Consider the following 16,383-nt stretch of genomic DNA (forward strand, 5'->3'; position numbering starts at 1 on the left):
GCAAAAAATTCAAATGTTATATTAATAGATGAATGAATGGATAAATGAAACGTGGTAGAAGACAGAACTACTATATCAGTTAAAATGAATTAAGTAGGTCTTTATATATATCAACAATTTAAATCTTAATATAATGTTGAGTGAAAGCAGTTACAGAAAAATAAATGCAGTATGATGCTATTTATGGACAGTTTAGAATCACATAAAACCGCATTATATTATTTCACGTATATGTAATAAAAGTATACAATCATGGTTGGGAAGGATGAACATATAATTCACAATAAAATATCCTTCAGGAAGGAAGAAGAGGAATAGGATTTGAAGTGAATACCAAAGAATGTCAACTTCTTTAGTAAAATTTTATTTTCTGTTTTAAAGCGATGTTTGGTAAGAAATTAAATTATGGTTTTAAAATTTATTCTGCATGATGGAATGCAGAGCTTTGTTATAGTATTTGCTTTTTTTAGTTTACTAAATTGTTTTTCATTTAAAATACTGCTAAGGATTTTTGAAAGAGGGCAATTTTTTGGCTTCCTGGGGTGCATATGAAGTCGGTGTGGTTAGCAAAATTTTCATCAAGGGTGAAGTTTGGTAAGGTAGGACAAAGGCAAGAAGTGTAGAGATAGATGTACTTAGGAAAACAAGAGTTTTAGCAACATTCTAGGATATTTTCATTTTGAAGTACTGCTTTAACACTTAACATTTTGTAAATTAGGATATGATTTTTGTTCTACTTTCATTTCTTAGCTCGAAGAAACTAATAGGACACTGACTAGTGATGTTGCCAATCTTGCAAATGAGAAAGAAGAATTAAATAACAAATGGAAAGATGCCCAAGAGCGTATGTACTAATAAGAACAACGTTTATTTTCAGTATGCCTAATGCTTGTCAGTTGCTGAATTATCAGTATAATTTTTACACTTTTCTGTTTCAGAACTTTCACGGTTGAAGGATGAAGAGATAAGTGCTGCAGCTATTAAAGCACAGTTTGAGAAGCAACTGTTAACAGAGAGAACACTCAAAACTCAAGTGTGTATAATATGCTCTAAATATGATTTTGAAATTTTTCTTAGTTTACCTTTTTTACATTTTACTTCTAACATTACAGATTGGCTGTAGCAGTCATTGCTTGTATCAGTATTTGTGAACAGTCAGGATTATGTGATTTTTACCAGGTTGGGAGAAGCTAGATTTGATTAACATTGTTGAGTTCAGTGTTTATTAAAGTTTTTCTTAATTTTTCCATATGGAATCACAGTCCATCCTAATTTTTTATTGTAATCTGATAAATTTTTCTGCTTTTAAGAAACGGTAGAGAATGACCATTTGCTGACAGCCTAAAAAAGGGTCACTCTGAAAAGACACCATGATTATTAACTATTCTTTTTTCAGCTCTCATGATTGTATATACAGCATGAATACTTGTGGGGTCCAAGATGCTCTGCTCTGTGGTTGGACACATGTTGTATTTTATTAGTGTGATGCCAGTGCAAAACTCTCTTCTAGGATAAAAGAAGATCTGCCTCGTAAAAGTCTCTCTTGGAACTAAAAACCCAAAGTGGTAGAAGGTGACATTAGAGTAAACCTATAAACATTTAAAATTACAGTTCTCAGAAAATACGAGAGTGAAAAAGTAATAGAGTATTGGTTGGAAAAGGATGACGAGTCATGAAGAGGGTGTATTTTTAAATATAGAAAGTGTTTCTTTGTGGCCCTGTGTGTAGGGAAGGTTTTGTAACTTGCTGTTGGTGAATGACCAAGAAATCATCAACATAATTTATTTTATTTATTTACATACTTATCTTTATGTTTTTAAGGCTGTGAATAAGTTGGCCGAGATCATGAATCGGAAAGAACCTGTCAAGCGTGGTAGTGACACAGATGTGCGGAGAAAAGAAAAGGAGAATAGAAAGCTACATATGGAGCTTAAATCTGAACGTGAAAAACTGACTCAGCAGATGATCAAGTATCAGAAAGAACTGAATGAAATGCAGGCTGTAAGAATACTTTTTGAAGACTTCTTTTTAAGAAGTAGAATTATTTTCATGTCTATATATTTTATAGCTTATGGAGCATTTCTATTAATAATTACAGTAGTCACCCCTTATGCAAGGGAGATATGTTCCAGGACCCCCAGTGGGTACCTGAAACCACAGATAGTACTGAACTCTATACGTATTATATTTTTTCCTATACTATAAGGGGGTGGGTAGCATATACAGTGTGAATAAGCTGGACAAAGGGATGATTAACATCCCAGGCAAGCAGAGCCAAGCAATGTGAGATTTCATCACACTACTCAGAAATGGCATGTAATTTAAAATTTATGAATTGTTTATTTCCGGAATTTTCCATTTAATATTTTCAGACTGCAGTTGACCTTGGATAACTGAAACCACAGAAAGTGAAACCTTGGACTAGGAGAGACTACTGTATTATTGAACTAGGAAGCAAAATTATAAGATGTATAACATCCAGTTAATTTAACATAATTTAATTTCTTGTAGCAAATAGCTGAAGAGAGTCAGATTCGAATTGAACTACAGATGACACTGGACAGTAAAGACAGTGACATTGAGCAGTTGCGGTCCCAGCTCCAGGCCTTGCATATGGGTCTGGACAGTTCCAGTATAGGCAGTGGGCCAGGGGATGCCGAAGCAGATGATGGGTTTCCAGGTACAGATTTGTTTCCAGTCCTTATGTTTACTTTTGTCTTAAATTAAATCAATTGATTGTTTTAAGACATTGACTGACTTTGCTCTTGAGGAAAAATATTTGTCATTTCTTTAAGGGAAAACCTACTCCTTAGAGTGGAGGTTCCAACGACAATTTAAATTATTTTATTTATTTATTTTTCACAAAATTTTTTATTAAAAAATACAAATGTAAATTTCACATATTTAGTTATTTAAATTAACTCTTTATATATTGTACATAGCTCTCTTTTAAAGCTTTCATTTTATTTTTTCTTAACTTCTTTCTGCATTCTTACTTCCTTTTATGTTGGGTGTTCAGTTCATATCACTCAGTCACACACTATGGAATCCATGTCATTCACCTACCAACGTTCCTCTACTTCTCTCAATATTGCCACTAAGCCTTCCAGTTCTCATATGCTTCTTGACTCTGATTCTGACTCAGAAGAAGAATCTGTGCCTTACTTACCTATTTCATCGGAACCTAATGGTACAGGTGATATCCTGAAAGTCTTTCGCCTTTGGGTTTTTTTTCCACTACCCATAATTTTAGTCCTTTTGAAAAATTGTTGTAACATTAACTAATATTCACTAACTCTAACAAGTTGCTCAGTTAACAAGTCTCAGTTAAAAAGAAACTGCTGCATGAACAAAGAATTTGTTTTTTAAAGTATTTTCACATGGCATTGCTATTACAATTGATAGATTTATTTTTTCAGCTTACAAGAAATGGAGCAGTACTTTATACCATTTAAGAACATACGGTTTCACTGTCTGTTTCTTCCATTTTTAACCAAGAAGAAATTCTTCCTGAAGTTTCATATCAAGAATGACAGTACAGAAAGAGCACGTGTAGATTGTTTTAGAGGATGTGTTTAGGTTTTCCTTGCGTCATCATTGTGCTGGGCCTTAAAAAAAGCATAAGACAATTTGACCTGATCCTTGTGCTGAAAAGATTTATAGTTTAAGTGAAGAAACCAGATGGAAAACCCATAAACTGTTATGTTTAACACAAAGTTAGTGTGAGTACAAAAAGCGTTTAAAGTAAATGCCACAGGAAACTAGTGTATAAGCAGTTGAATGTAAAGTAAAATTTAATCTATTAGTTGAATTCAAAGTAAGCTAGCTATATTTATTTACATTGTCATCACATTTCCCAGGTATATATCAGTATAAATCATAGGTGATTATACTGAAGTTGTTTCAGATCTCAGCAATAAAATGATTTCAGTCTTAACGATATTGTTAGAGGTCATCTGATTAGTCCCTTGAATTGGCATAGGACCATGTCCAGACAGTTGAGAATATGGCTGTTTATAATGACAGCATTTCTGTTCATGGTCACTTATTTATTTCACTAAAATAATAAACTGATCAAATACCATTAGAACAAATTCTAAGGGTTCAAAGAGTTTCCTTGGTTGAACTAGAACCTTATTGATTTTAATATTTTGGAATTTAGGAATCTTTTGGTTTATTGCTGCTTATGAGCCATATTTGATCTGTAATTTACACAATTTTATTTCATTTTATTATAGCCATTCTAAAAGTCCATTTTCTCTGAACACGTAATTACTCACTTAAAATGTTTTCTCTTCAAAGAAGATGTGCACTATACCTGTAATTAGGCCTTCTTCCAAAGGAAAAATAGAGGATTCTAATACAGGTGTACTGGTGAGAATAGAGAGCTGCTTTTCATTTTTGCAACTTTTCTGCGGAACTTTGCAAATGCATGAATTTAATTAACAGGGCATTTGACGTTATAAACTACAGGATATGTATTTCCAGTGTGATATAACCTGGATTTTGTTTTGCATTATATAACTTGCTTATACTGATCCTGCATTATTATTATATTTTAGATGATGTATAATGATAAATTCTGAACGGCATATTTGATTTGTGACTTTCATATTAAAAGTTTATTAAATTCCTCATTTTCTTAAGAGACTTGTTGTATTTATTCTCATATCTTGTGCTTATTTATAGAATCAAGACTAGAAGGATGGCTTTCATTGCCTGTGCGAAACAACACTAAGAAGTTTGGATGGGTTAAAAAGGTATTTGAAAATGGTTCTTTTGTTTTGCTTTTAGTTTAGCTACAGCCATTTCACTTTTGTAGTTGTAAGATATATATAACTAGAACTTTTAGACACATAAAACTTGTTTGCACTTTCTGATTTGGAATAATATAATTTTATGTATCTTATGTACGTAAGATACTTTAGTGATAAAAAAAACCTTTTCATCACTACCATGTTGTTAATAATAAAATAGTTTTTGGTGTCAGGAAAATAGAAGCCTGTTGACCTTGGTGCTTTTGTTGTTTCAGTGGGAAAACAACTCTGGATATGACAGAAAGTCCCATTTGTTTCTTTTCCTCTGGTACTATGATTATCGATATTATGTTCATTTTTGATAAGTGTCTTATTAGCCTTAGGCTGCTACAAAAAAATGCCACAGACTGAGTAGCTTGTCAACAACAGAAATTAATTTCTCATGGTTCTGAAGGCTGGAAGTTCAGATCAAGGTGCCAGCCAGCACAGCTGGGTTCTGGTGAAGGTCCTCTTCCAGGCTACAGACTTCTTGCTCTGTCCTCATGGTGGAAGGTGTAGGAATTTCTCTGGAACCCCTTTTACAACAGCACTAATCCCATTCATGAGGGCTCTGGTGTCATGACCTAATCAACTTCCAAAGACCCCTCTTCCTAATACCATCCCATTAGGTGTTAGGATTTAACATATGAATTTGGGGGAATATAAACATCCAAACCATAGCAATAAGGTTACTTATGCTATTGGATCTTGAAGCGAAATCAGTCCAAAAAATATTTGAATTTATTCCCCCCTGCCCCCCCCAATTTGCTTGTTTAAAGTGTATACAAACAAATTTATTGTTATTTTGAGGAAGACTTTTTAAAGGATACATTAAGATAACTTTTTAGATATTTAATTTATATTTTGTGATTTTTATTGCTAATTTAGAATTTATTTTCAAAGAAAAATAAATAAGATATATTAACTTTAATCATTAATTCCTTTCCTCTTTCTTTTTAACAGTATGTGATTGTAAGCAGTAAGAAGATCCTTTTCTATGACAGTGAACAGGATAAAGAACAATCTAATCCTTACATGGTTTTAGATATAGAGTAAGTATTTTTATTAGAATATTTAGGAACTTTATCTTTTAAAGTTTAAGAGTAACGTGACCTTTTCGTCAAGTTAGTGTAATTTATTAGTCATATAGTACAATGTATATAGTCATATAGTACAGCTGCTAGCATACTGTTACATTTTCTTATTTTGCTTCATACAGATGAAAGTCTGGGATATAGAGTTGGCTAAAACATCTTTATTTCATGGGTCTTTAATATGTTGTTTTCTGAAACTAATTAGAAAATTTCTGACTTACTGGAAATTTCTCAAAATGCAAGGAGTGATTGAATTTATAGAGCAGGATATTCTCTGACCTTCTAACAAGGGTCAAAGTAGTCAGTTTTAATTTCTGACATAAGTATAGGATAACTAAAATAATTTGATCCTTTGGTAATACTTAACTCCTTTATTAAAAATCTTTTATAGTAAGTTATTTCATGTCCGACCAGTTACACAGACAGATGTATATAGAGCAGATGCTAAAGAAATTCCAAGGATATTCCAGGTAAACCGTTTTATTTTGTGGTTTGTTTGTTTTGTTTTTTCACCTTTATACATTCTCAGCATGACATGATATAACAAATTTCTTTATTCTTGGGGCTTTTTCAGATTATCTTTCAATTTTAGTCCCATTTAAAGGTGGTTTGTTCCTTTGTGACTTTCATGCTTATGCTATTTAGATACATCTTAATTCTTCTCTCCATTTTACTTGTTAAACTCTGTAGTGTGTTTATATCACATTTCCAGCCTTTGCTATATCCTTTTGTTCAAAGTTGGTTATGATATTTTTTGAGCATGAATGTTCTCCTGTTTTTAGTTTTATGCTCAGCTCTCTAGAAAGTTAAAAAAGTTGCTTGTGAAGTTAAATTTTGCCCCCAGAAGCCCTTGTACTTCCAATTTAAGGTGAAGACAAATTCTCCCCTTTATTACTTCCATTTTAAAATTAGTCAAACCAACAATTACCGAGTTCCTTCTGTGTAAAAGCCGTTGTGCTTGGTGTACTGTGGGAAAGTTGGCTGCTTACTTTCTGAATGCTTAGAATGTTTCTTTGGAGTATATTATACATCCTTTCCTCTTTTCCTTTCTTCCTCAACTCTCCAAATACAAATCTTTTCAATTAAAGCTATATTTGCAGTTATCACCAAGTTGTCTATTTTGAGAATCACAGAGCCTCAATTCATATAATTGCCACATCTCTTCAGGTGTTTTGAACATTCCCTCCCAGAAAAACTTTCTAACACTAATCAAGTGCAGATTTACCTTTTGCTAGCCTATTCTGATAAAATTGCTGAAACATAGGAAGATGACATGGAGAAAATAAGGAGGCATCATCTGAACAGGATTGATTCTTTTGAAATGTGAACCAAAGTGACTGGCTACTGACTTTTCTCATCTGAGCTCTTGATTTGAACCTACTAACATTAGAACATCAAATGCATTTTCTTCTCATTGAATAGTTTAGGCTAATTTTATTTACAAATGATAAAATCATTATTACATAAAAAATAACCTATGTTTGAAGATCATTCATTGTTCTTTTTGGTGTTTATAGATCCTGTATGCCAATGAAGGGGAAAGTAAGAAGGAACAAGAATTTCCAGTGGAGCCGGTGGGAGAAAAATCAAATTATATTTGCCACAAGGGACATGAATTTATTCCTACTCTGTATCATTTCCCAACCAATTGTGAGGCATGTATGAAGCCATTGTGGCATATGTTTAAACCTCCTCCTGCTTTAGAGTGCCGTCGCTGTCACATTAAATGTCATAAAGATCACATGGATAAGAAGGAGGAAATTATAGCACCTTGCAAAGGTAAATAGTAAATTTCTTGCTCCATCAATATTATTTATGTTCAGATCATTTAAAACATATTAATCTTTTTCAAATATTTCTTTATAGTGTATTATGATATTTCATCGGCAAAGAATCTATTGTTATTAGCAAATTCTACAGAAGAGCAGCAGAAGTGGGTTAGTCGGTTAGTGAAAAAGATACCTAAAAAGCCTCCAGCTCCAGACCCTTTTGCACGGTCATCTCCTAGAACTTCAATGAAAATACAACAAAACCAGTCTATTAGGCGGCCAAGTCGACAGCTTGCCCCAAACAAACCAAGGTAATAAATTAAAATGTGGTAAAACTTAAAGTGTTTAAAAAAATATTTTGCTGTTTATACTCAAATTACAAACTTTCCTAATTGCAATTTTTCTTTGGTATTTTCATGATCTATGGAATACCAAATGTTTGAAACTATTTCATTGTGCATGTATCATTCATTTATTCAGCTGGATGTAATCAATTTACTTACTGAATCACACACGTATATGAAATTCAACCAAAAATAATATGAAGGGCTCATTTTTGTCATGTATATGTATTGGGTTGGCCAAAAAGTTCATTCGGGTTTCCCATAAGAACGAACTTTTTGGCCAACCCAATACATAATCACAATATTTTAGGATTTTATAAGCACATTGACTTAATTTATTGATTTAGTAGACAGGATACACACACAGACCTTTAAGTGTCAGGCACACACATTGTTTTTATTATTGCAAACCTCTTAAACCTCTTATGTTAGAGACTTGTTGGGGCAGGACTGAAATCTTAAATCTTAATTCAAATCTATAAGTTTAAAATAATAACTTGTCTCAGATTTAAAGAGTAATACAGATCAGCTTTAAAAATGCAAATATTAACTAATGAATATAGTGGGCATTTTTTATAATTGAGGTGGAGTTGGGAATATGGAGTAAGGATAGAGATTATTATTGCACAAAAACATTTTGATGGAGCCATTTTCATACAGCTGCATTATAGTAATTTTTGATTCAGAATAACCATTTCTTGACTTACTAGCTAATGCAGTATTTATAAATAAATACTGCTATCCATTGAAATGAACATTTGGTTAGCTAAAGGATAAAGTATATACTTAGATCATGTATCTGATTTCAAGTGTCCTTTTTCTTCCCTAACACAGGACCTTCAGTATATGAATAATGATGTGTATTGGCTGTATTATGAGAAATATTTTCATTCTAGCCACAACATCGTGTATGAAACTGTTCTTGAAACTAATATCTCAAGGAAATAATTTAGAATGACAAAGGTAGAATTAGTGTTTCAGCAGTGAAAATGTTGAATTTTTGTGTGAGCTATGATAAAACTAAATATTGTAGAATTAACGATTATATGATAGTAATTGACCTGAAGAAACTCAAAGAATTCAGAGACACTGAAGGTCATTCCATGTACCCTGTACAAAACATCTAAAAATTAAATTTCTGTTATTAATATTGTAGAACCATTAATGCATAAATGCCAGGCTATTTTAATACCTGACAATGTATAGTGCTTTATAGCTTCCAATGTGCTTCCATATGTTGGGTTGGCCAAAAAGTTCGTTTGGGTTTTTCTGTAAGATGTTATGGGAGGACCCGAACGAACTTTTTGGCCAATCCAATATATTCTCTTTTAACTTTCTATATATTCTTTCATTTGATCTTTAAAATACTCATGGAGTAGAATAGGTATTACTCTTTTTCTTTTTGAGACTCCAGAAAGGAAGATAATTTGTTAGATTCAAGACTATAAGAGCTATAGTTTTTTTAGTATATTTTATTCTTTTGTGCTGTTTGACAAGTTAATGATTTCACTACATGTGTTAAGACAATTTACGAAGCAGTTTTCAGACCAAGTGAGGCATGTTTTCAATTACGTAAGTTTTCATGCTCGCTGACTTATAATTTTCTTGCCCCCCCGTTCAGCATTATGATTTATTTGAAAGCACATTTACTTTTGATTTTTGTTACTTTTTTTTTAGTTCTGGCCCTGCCCTTCGAATCATTCTTCACTGATTTTTTTTAATACATTTTGCATAGCAACAGTAAGTAATAGGGATTTCTTTCTCTCACAACTATGCATGTAGATAAAACTAACACCAAAACTGACTGTAAAATGTACAGGGATTTTTTTTGGAATTTTAAAATCTAATACGCTCTTTAAAATTTTAAATGTAAAGATGGGCAAATTTAAAATACAGTTTTGCATTTTATTATGCCTCTGCAACATTATTTCCATTGCTTTTAACATCTGTGCCTCCATTGCTTCTTTAACTCACAAAATTGTATCTGTGTCTGTCCTTAGGTGAATAACCCTACCTTTTGCATTCCATTTTGGGTGTCACATTTTACGAGTAGCATACACAAATTGGAAGGTATACAGAAGAGAATTACTGAGGGAGTAGTGGGTCATTTGAAGGTGTTACATACACATGTAGCAAGTGAAGGAACTAAGGATACTTCAGTCTTCTGAGGAAGTGTTTTGAAAGGATGGGTGATCATAAATAACAATAAAGATTTAAAGGATTTTTCCTTGGAAGAACTAAGCAGAGAGGCATATATTTCAGTCAGCTGGGAAGAACTATCAAGCAGTCGGATTTGCAAAATTGAAAGAATTGGCTTGCTGTAGAATAGTGAGTGCCCTGTCGCCACAGGTGTGCACCTGATTTAGATGACTGCTTGGCAGAACTGTGAGGGAGCAGCGCTCCTTGATCTGTCCTGTGTATGCAGTCTGATGTCGCGTAGCATGGCTCTTGGGGAGTCAAGCATTGGACTGGATGGTCTGCAATACCCTACTAATTTATAACTTATTCCTATGGAAGAATGGGTAGAGCTTTAAACGATTATCCAAGAAAACCTAGGAACAGAATTTCTGGTGTGTATCACCAGTAATTTAATATCTAGCTCTTCATTTGTGTTTATTTAATATTAGTCTTAGCACTAGTCAGTCTAGCTTTTGTTGAACTAACTCACACGCTGTCTTTCTTAAAACAAATGTTTGGCTTCATTAGACATCATCAAATATATATATTTCTATACACACTAAAACATAGTATCCATAAATATTCATCTAATCTTTTTTTTTATTCCTTTGTTAACAACTGCATCATTATATTTTTTTCCTTTGGCTTCTGTGACATTCTTTGTTCTGATTCTCCTTTTACCTCTCTTTGCAGCACTTCCCTTTTTCTGTAGTGAAGTGCTTTAAAGTAATAAGTGTTAGCTACTATTATTATATAAAATAACATAATTTTATTATATAAAATAATTTTCGAGGGCATATTATAATATGCTAGGCACTCTTCTCAGAGCTTTAACTGTACTAATTCATCCTCATAACCACCCTGTGATTTAGCTATTTATCTCTATATTTTACAGATGAGGAAACTAAGGCAGAGAAACATTGTGTGCCCAAGGTCACACAGCTAATAAGTAGCAGAACCATGAGTTTAGATCCAGATAGTCTAGTTCCAGATCCTGCATTCTCAACTGTAATACTTCACTGCCTCACAGTGATTCAAGTAGACTTGAATTAATTGACATTTTATAAAGCAATGTATAGAAATGCTATTCTAGAAGAATGTTTCCTCGGTAATTTTGAATTAAAAATACTATGCTGGAAAAGTAAGAAATTTGTGAATAAAATGCCGACTTTTGATGAAGACAGTTTGGAGAGATCCTAATTTGTTCCAGTGCAAGACACAAAATAGTGGTCCCTGCTGAGGGCATTTATCTTTAATTATCTTTTTCTTTAAAGATTTTTTTAAAATTATTTAAGCCACGTAGAAAAGTATAAAGCAAAAATGCAACCAATACTAGTTTATTCAGTTTTAAGAAATAAAGCATTGCCAGTACAGTTAAAACTTAAGGGTGGGGGGAGCTATTATTTTATCATTATCTCATCTCTATTTTTTTCAGTTCTAAATATTAGAACATTAATAGACTAATTGGGGAAAAAAATAGTAAAGTTATATACAACTTGAAGTGTCAAAAATAAACCCATAAATGAAGTAGAAGAAAATAGGGGAATATGTATCTGATCTTGGATTAGAGAAGAACTTCCTAATAATAAAAGCAAAGAAAGAGAAAAAGATTGACTAACCAAAAATTAAAGCCTTGTAGGTTTAAAAACACCACATATTTTACAATACATCTGTGAAAGATGGGTTAGTATCTTTGTGCATGGAGTACTTATATAAGTCATTTAGAAAAAGGGAATTGACTCTTCCCAATATAAAAATTAGTGAGGAACATATAGGCATTACCATGAATATGAAAAAGTGATCAACCTGATTACTAAGCAAAGAAATTAAAATTAAAACTATATTGTAAAAATATTCTCACCTGCCAAAGTGGTAAGGATTAAGAAACTTAGTATTGGTGAGATGTAAAGAAACAAGCCCAGTCATGTGCTGCGAAGTAGAACTCAAAGCTAAATGCTAGCAGAGCCGAAACCGAAACCCCTTCTGGAGCAGTCTTTGGCAATAAGTTTTACAGGCCTGAAGTGTATACCCATTGATCAATTAATGGAGGAGCATAGACAATCAAACAGATAATTACAGTACTGTTTAACATGTTGTTTATTATGGAGGCATGAGCAAGTGTTATGGGAGAACAAAGGAAAGCATAGAGAATTCTGCCATTAAAACATCAAGAACGGTCTCAAAAATAATGGCGGATCAGTAATTTCCCAGGCAAAGAAATAAGGTAAAAGACAGCTTTAGGCAAAATGTTATGTGTAGAGGCACTAGTTGTCAGAATTACCTATGTGTTTGTAATGTTGTCTTGGGTTAGGGTGGGGAGAGGGTAATAACAGGAAGCGGTAGAAGATGACACTGGAGAGAAAGCTCTGAGCCAGATTGAAAAGGACCATGTTCACTATGCTATAGGAGTTTTGATTTTATTCTGGTAGAAGGCTTTCAACAAGAGATTAGTATGTTTTGACTTAATGAGATCCTGAACTAAAGTATTGACAGTGAAAATGGAGAGAAGAAACCAAGTTAAAGAAAGGTTCTTTTTTGTGTGTGTGTGTGGGGGGGAACTATAATGCTTTTATTACCAGAATGTATGAAACATTGATCCTTTTATAATTCTGCAATACAGCCTCAGATGCCCATAGTTTCAAAACAACTCGTCTTTTAAATTTCCATAACATCCATTTAGAGTAAATGATTTTGTTGCTGTTCACAGTAGAAGACAGTCTTTAGCTTTGATGGTTCAGACCTAATTAAACAGAAATGGCTAACTTTGGGCCTAAGATAATAAATGTGGTATAGAGAGAAGAGCACAGAACCCTACCAATACATATAAACCATACTCCATTCAAATAGTCCTGGGACCTCACTGAATGGACTTTCAAATAAGTAATTAAGCCTCCAATTAAAAAACATTTTAAAATGTACTATCTGATAAACTTAAAATACAAAAAAAGCAGTATCACCAATTATGTGCATTTTCTAGGATTCATTTTAAAATTCAGGCTAATGTTTAACAATAGTATTTCAATTAAATTATGGCATTTGAGAAAGGTTATACTTCTGGGGAAACATCACATAAACATGCTTTTTGGGAGAAGATATGTTTGGAAAACAGTAATGGATAATTAATATTGCTTTAACATTTCTAAAATCACATAAAAATGATCATCTTTGATTGCCATTTCAGTGAGTTTCGATACAGGGTATGTTACTGTCCACTTACTAGTAACCAAAGCACACATAGAACAGACTTGTAAAAAATACTCAGAATCAATTCTTTTCATGAGCTAAACATTTCTGAGACTTTAAGATTCATGTTTGAACATGCAGTACTGCAATGTTGGCTACATAAAATAAATAGAAGATCTTTTTCAGAGGAGGCTCAATAATCATAGGCTGTATTGCATTTAAGGATTTAACACTGGCTGTATACAGAAGGGAAAGCATTTCACTTAGAAATATACTTCACATTACTGAAGCTCTCTCTTTAATATCGCAACATATAGCAGCTTACCATTCTGACACTTAAAAATCAACAGGAATAGTGCTACTCTTTTATCCTTTGGTTCCCAGTGACAAATAATGCAGTAATAACACCTCTGGTCTTCAGTTCCTCTCGAATGACATTTATTAACAAAGAGAAACCCGATGCTTTAGCTGAAATTTGGCAGCCCAAGAAGTGTACCAACTGCTCCAGAATACCCCTCATGCTCTAGAAACAATGCTTTCAGTTGACCTTTTGACAGTAATCCAGTGCATATGCCAAGAGTTTTATCGGGAGAGTAGTGACACATAAAGTTTCCAACAAAGACAACTGTTTATTTTCTCATTAACAGCCCACATTCGTGCCACAGAACCAATGTTATTGGTGATAGTAACTAATGTAGCTCTTGCTAGTTGCTGTTTACTAACATATTCTTGTTTCTCCTTATAAATCATATTCCCAAAACTAGATGCTACAGCCCAACCAGGCAGACCAAATCTTTCATACCTCCTCTGTAAATATCACGGACCAGCTTGTCAGCTTGGGTGCTGTCACCTTTGGATGCCATTTCAAGAGCCTCTTCAAAACTTTCACAGCCAGTCAATAAACTACATAAACCCAGAAAGGTAGCCCCTCCAAGGCTTGTCCCAGTTGCTTGTTCATAGTTGTCTTTGGAATGGATTGCTAAAATACTGACTGGGAACCAGTGTTTACTCCCAGCAGTGGATAGGGATCAGCCAGGTTGAAAGGCATCTTTTGGCATCTCTCAGGTTCTGAGGCATTAGCAAAATAATAGCACCCTGCTTGTCCACTGAAACTGACAGAATCTGTCTACAGCAAGCCCTTTACAAGGCAGTCAGCTTCATCCAGTTTGTGCAGGTGAGGGTTTCCAACTGTGTGAAAATCGTTTTCAGACTTCTCAGCACCACGTCCTGTAGCACATAGCACCGTGTGTAATGTTGAGAAGTTTTTATCTCTTCCCCTTTGGATGAAAGTAGGCAGGTCCTGGGTTGGAAATCTGATAAAGTGCAAGTTCCCTCTCCAGCCAAAAAGTGTTAAATCTTTCAGTTCAAGGTGTACATCCTGAATACCAGTGGATCCATAGGCTACATTAGAAGTCACGTATTTCCGGATACTTTTTAAGCTCTCAACTTCTTCTTCTTCTTCCTCTGCTGTGATATCGATAGGTTCAAAATATGAGCGCTTTACCAGAGTTCCCCCGATGTCCATGCCACACTGTGGGAAAGAGGGTTTCTTGGCTTCCTTGATCTTCATGGCGTCGGCCCGAGGGACGAGAGACGGCCTCGGTCCGGAGCGCGGAGGGCTGTGGCGGCGACTCCCGGCGGTGGCTGGGCCGCTTCCTCCCCCCGGGCCGGGCGGGGCAGGGGTGCCGGAGACGAGGCCCCGGCCCAGGGGGCGGACCCCCACCCCCACCCCCACCCCCACCCCCACCCCCACCGCCACGAGGGGCGGCTGGGACCGAGCGAGCAGGGGAAACCGCAGGCCTCGCCGCTCCGGGGCCCCTGCCGCCCCAAACAAAAGGCCCCGGGCCCCGAGCCGCCGCCGCCGCCCTCTAAAGAAAGATTCTTAAGTTGAAATGACAAGAATTAGATGACTGAGTGGGAGGGGAGGAGGGAGAGGTTTTAAGGAAGTCTCGTCGTGCGTTACACTGATAGCCTAGTGATGAGACTTTTAAAATTTGAAGATTGCGACATGGGCACACGCTTCACACATTCTTCAAAGGTTTTGGAAGGATATGAAATGCAGATTTTTCATAAAGTATGCTAAAGCGGTGGCTTGGATACCCAGGAAGGCTTACTGATCTCAGTCTCCCAAGTAGTAGTTGAAACCATAGCTAAAAGTTACTTTACATGTAAGCCTAAAAAAATTAGTATGAGTGTATGCTAGGCTGCGATATATTTTAAGTGAATAAATAACTATATCTAAGTTTGTGTGCTTATTAATCAAGTATTCTGCATTTAGCACATATTGGAGTAATTTGAGTCGGGTAATCATCCATCAACCTACTCTGTCAATGATTCTCAAAGTCAAGGAGCTGCATCAGAATTCATCTCAGAATTCATCTTAAAATGCAAATACTTCCCCCACCCCCAATTTAATTATGTCAGGATCTCTTGAGATGAAGCCTGGTAATATGCGTTATACATAGCTCTGGATAAATCATACACACTAAAGTTTAAGAACCACTGACATAGTGACCATAGATGGGTCCTTGGCACAAATGTATTCATGAACGTCACAGTTATAAACAATGAGAAAGTTACTCCTATTTTTAAAAATAAAAATGATTGCACTATTAGATGGTTGGGTTGGGTTGGAAAGAAAAGACCACATATACCCCTGTTCTAAGTCCAGTTTATTTGGCCAAGATAAGTTGCTAATGCTGCTTATCTACCTGTGTTTTTCCCTTTATGTGTAGTTTTTTTATGGAAGGCTTAACTTTTGGTGACCCGTTGAAAAAGTAGGGTCCTGCTGGAATTGAGAAAGCTACATTCTTAATATTACTCACCTTTCATACTAGGGCTTACGGTACAATTCTGCGAAAATGTGAGCTAACTGGGCACTTTTGTGAAGGGAACGTTGACATACTGAGCTTTCAGTTCTTAAATCAAACTGGGCATCAGGGTGGTTACGTCTTCATGTGGGCCCAGTGGAAAGAAGATTGTGTCTTACCCCTAAATATTATCTCTGTCCTCAGTTCTC

The 16,383-nt window shown here is 34.8% G+C and overlaps 1 protein-coding gene and 1 pseudogene across 1 annotated transcript in view; one reads left to right on the top strand and one right to left on the bottom strand.

Annotated features, from left to right (window-relative positions):
- ROCK2 (Rho associated coiled-coil containing protein kinase 2) overlaps positions 1–16,383 on the top strand; it is a 135,595-nt gene that overhangs the window by 113,144 nt on the left and 6,068 nt on the right. Inside the window, exons 24-33 of the mRNA XM_089923440.1 lie at positions 751–844; positions 939–1,033; positions 1,822–2,001; positions 2,512–2,680; positions 3,020–3,196; positions 4,690–4,760; positions 5,760–5,848; positions 6,282–6,360; positions 7,408–7,669; positions 7,757–7,970. Coding sequence (XP_089779566.1) covers positions 751–844; positions 939–1,033; positions 1,822–2,001; positions 2,512–2,680; positions 3,020–3,196; positions 4,690–4,760; positions 5,760–5,848; positions 6,282–6,360; positions 7,408–7,669; positions 7,757–7,970 — 1,430 coding nt within the window. The remainder of the gene's footprint in view (positions 1–750; positions 845–938; positions 1,034–1,821; positions 2,002–2,511; positions 2,681–3,019; positions 3,197–4,689; positions 4,761–5,759; positions 5,849–6,281; positions 6,361–7,407; positions 7,670–7,756; positions 7,971–16,383) is intronic.
- On the bottom strand, positions 8,239–15,094 carry LOC111164468 (pantothenate kinase 3 pseudogene; annotated as a pseudogene).

The sequence above is a fragment of the Delphinapterus leucas genome, chromosome 13 (genome assembly GCF_059928025.1).
Source record: "Delphinapterus leucas isolate spDelLeu-1000000601 "Yukka" chromosome 13, BTC_Dleu_Yukka2, whole genome shotgun sequence".
NCBI lineage: Eukaryota > Metazoa > Chordata > Mammalia > Artiodactyla > Monodontidae > Delphinapterus > Delphinapterus leucas.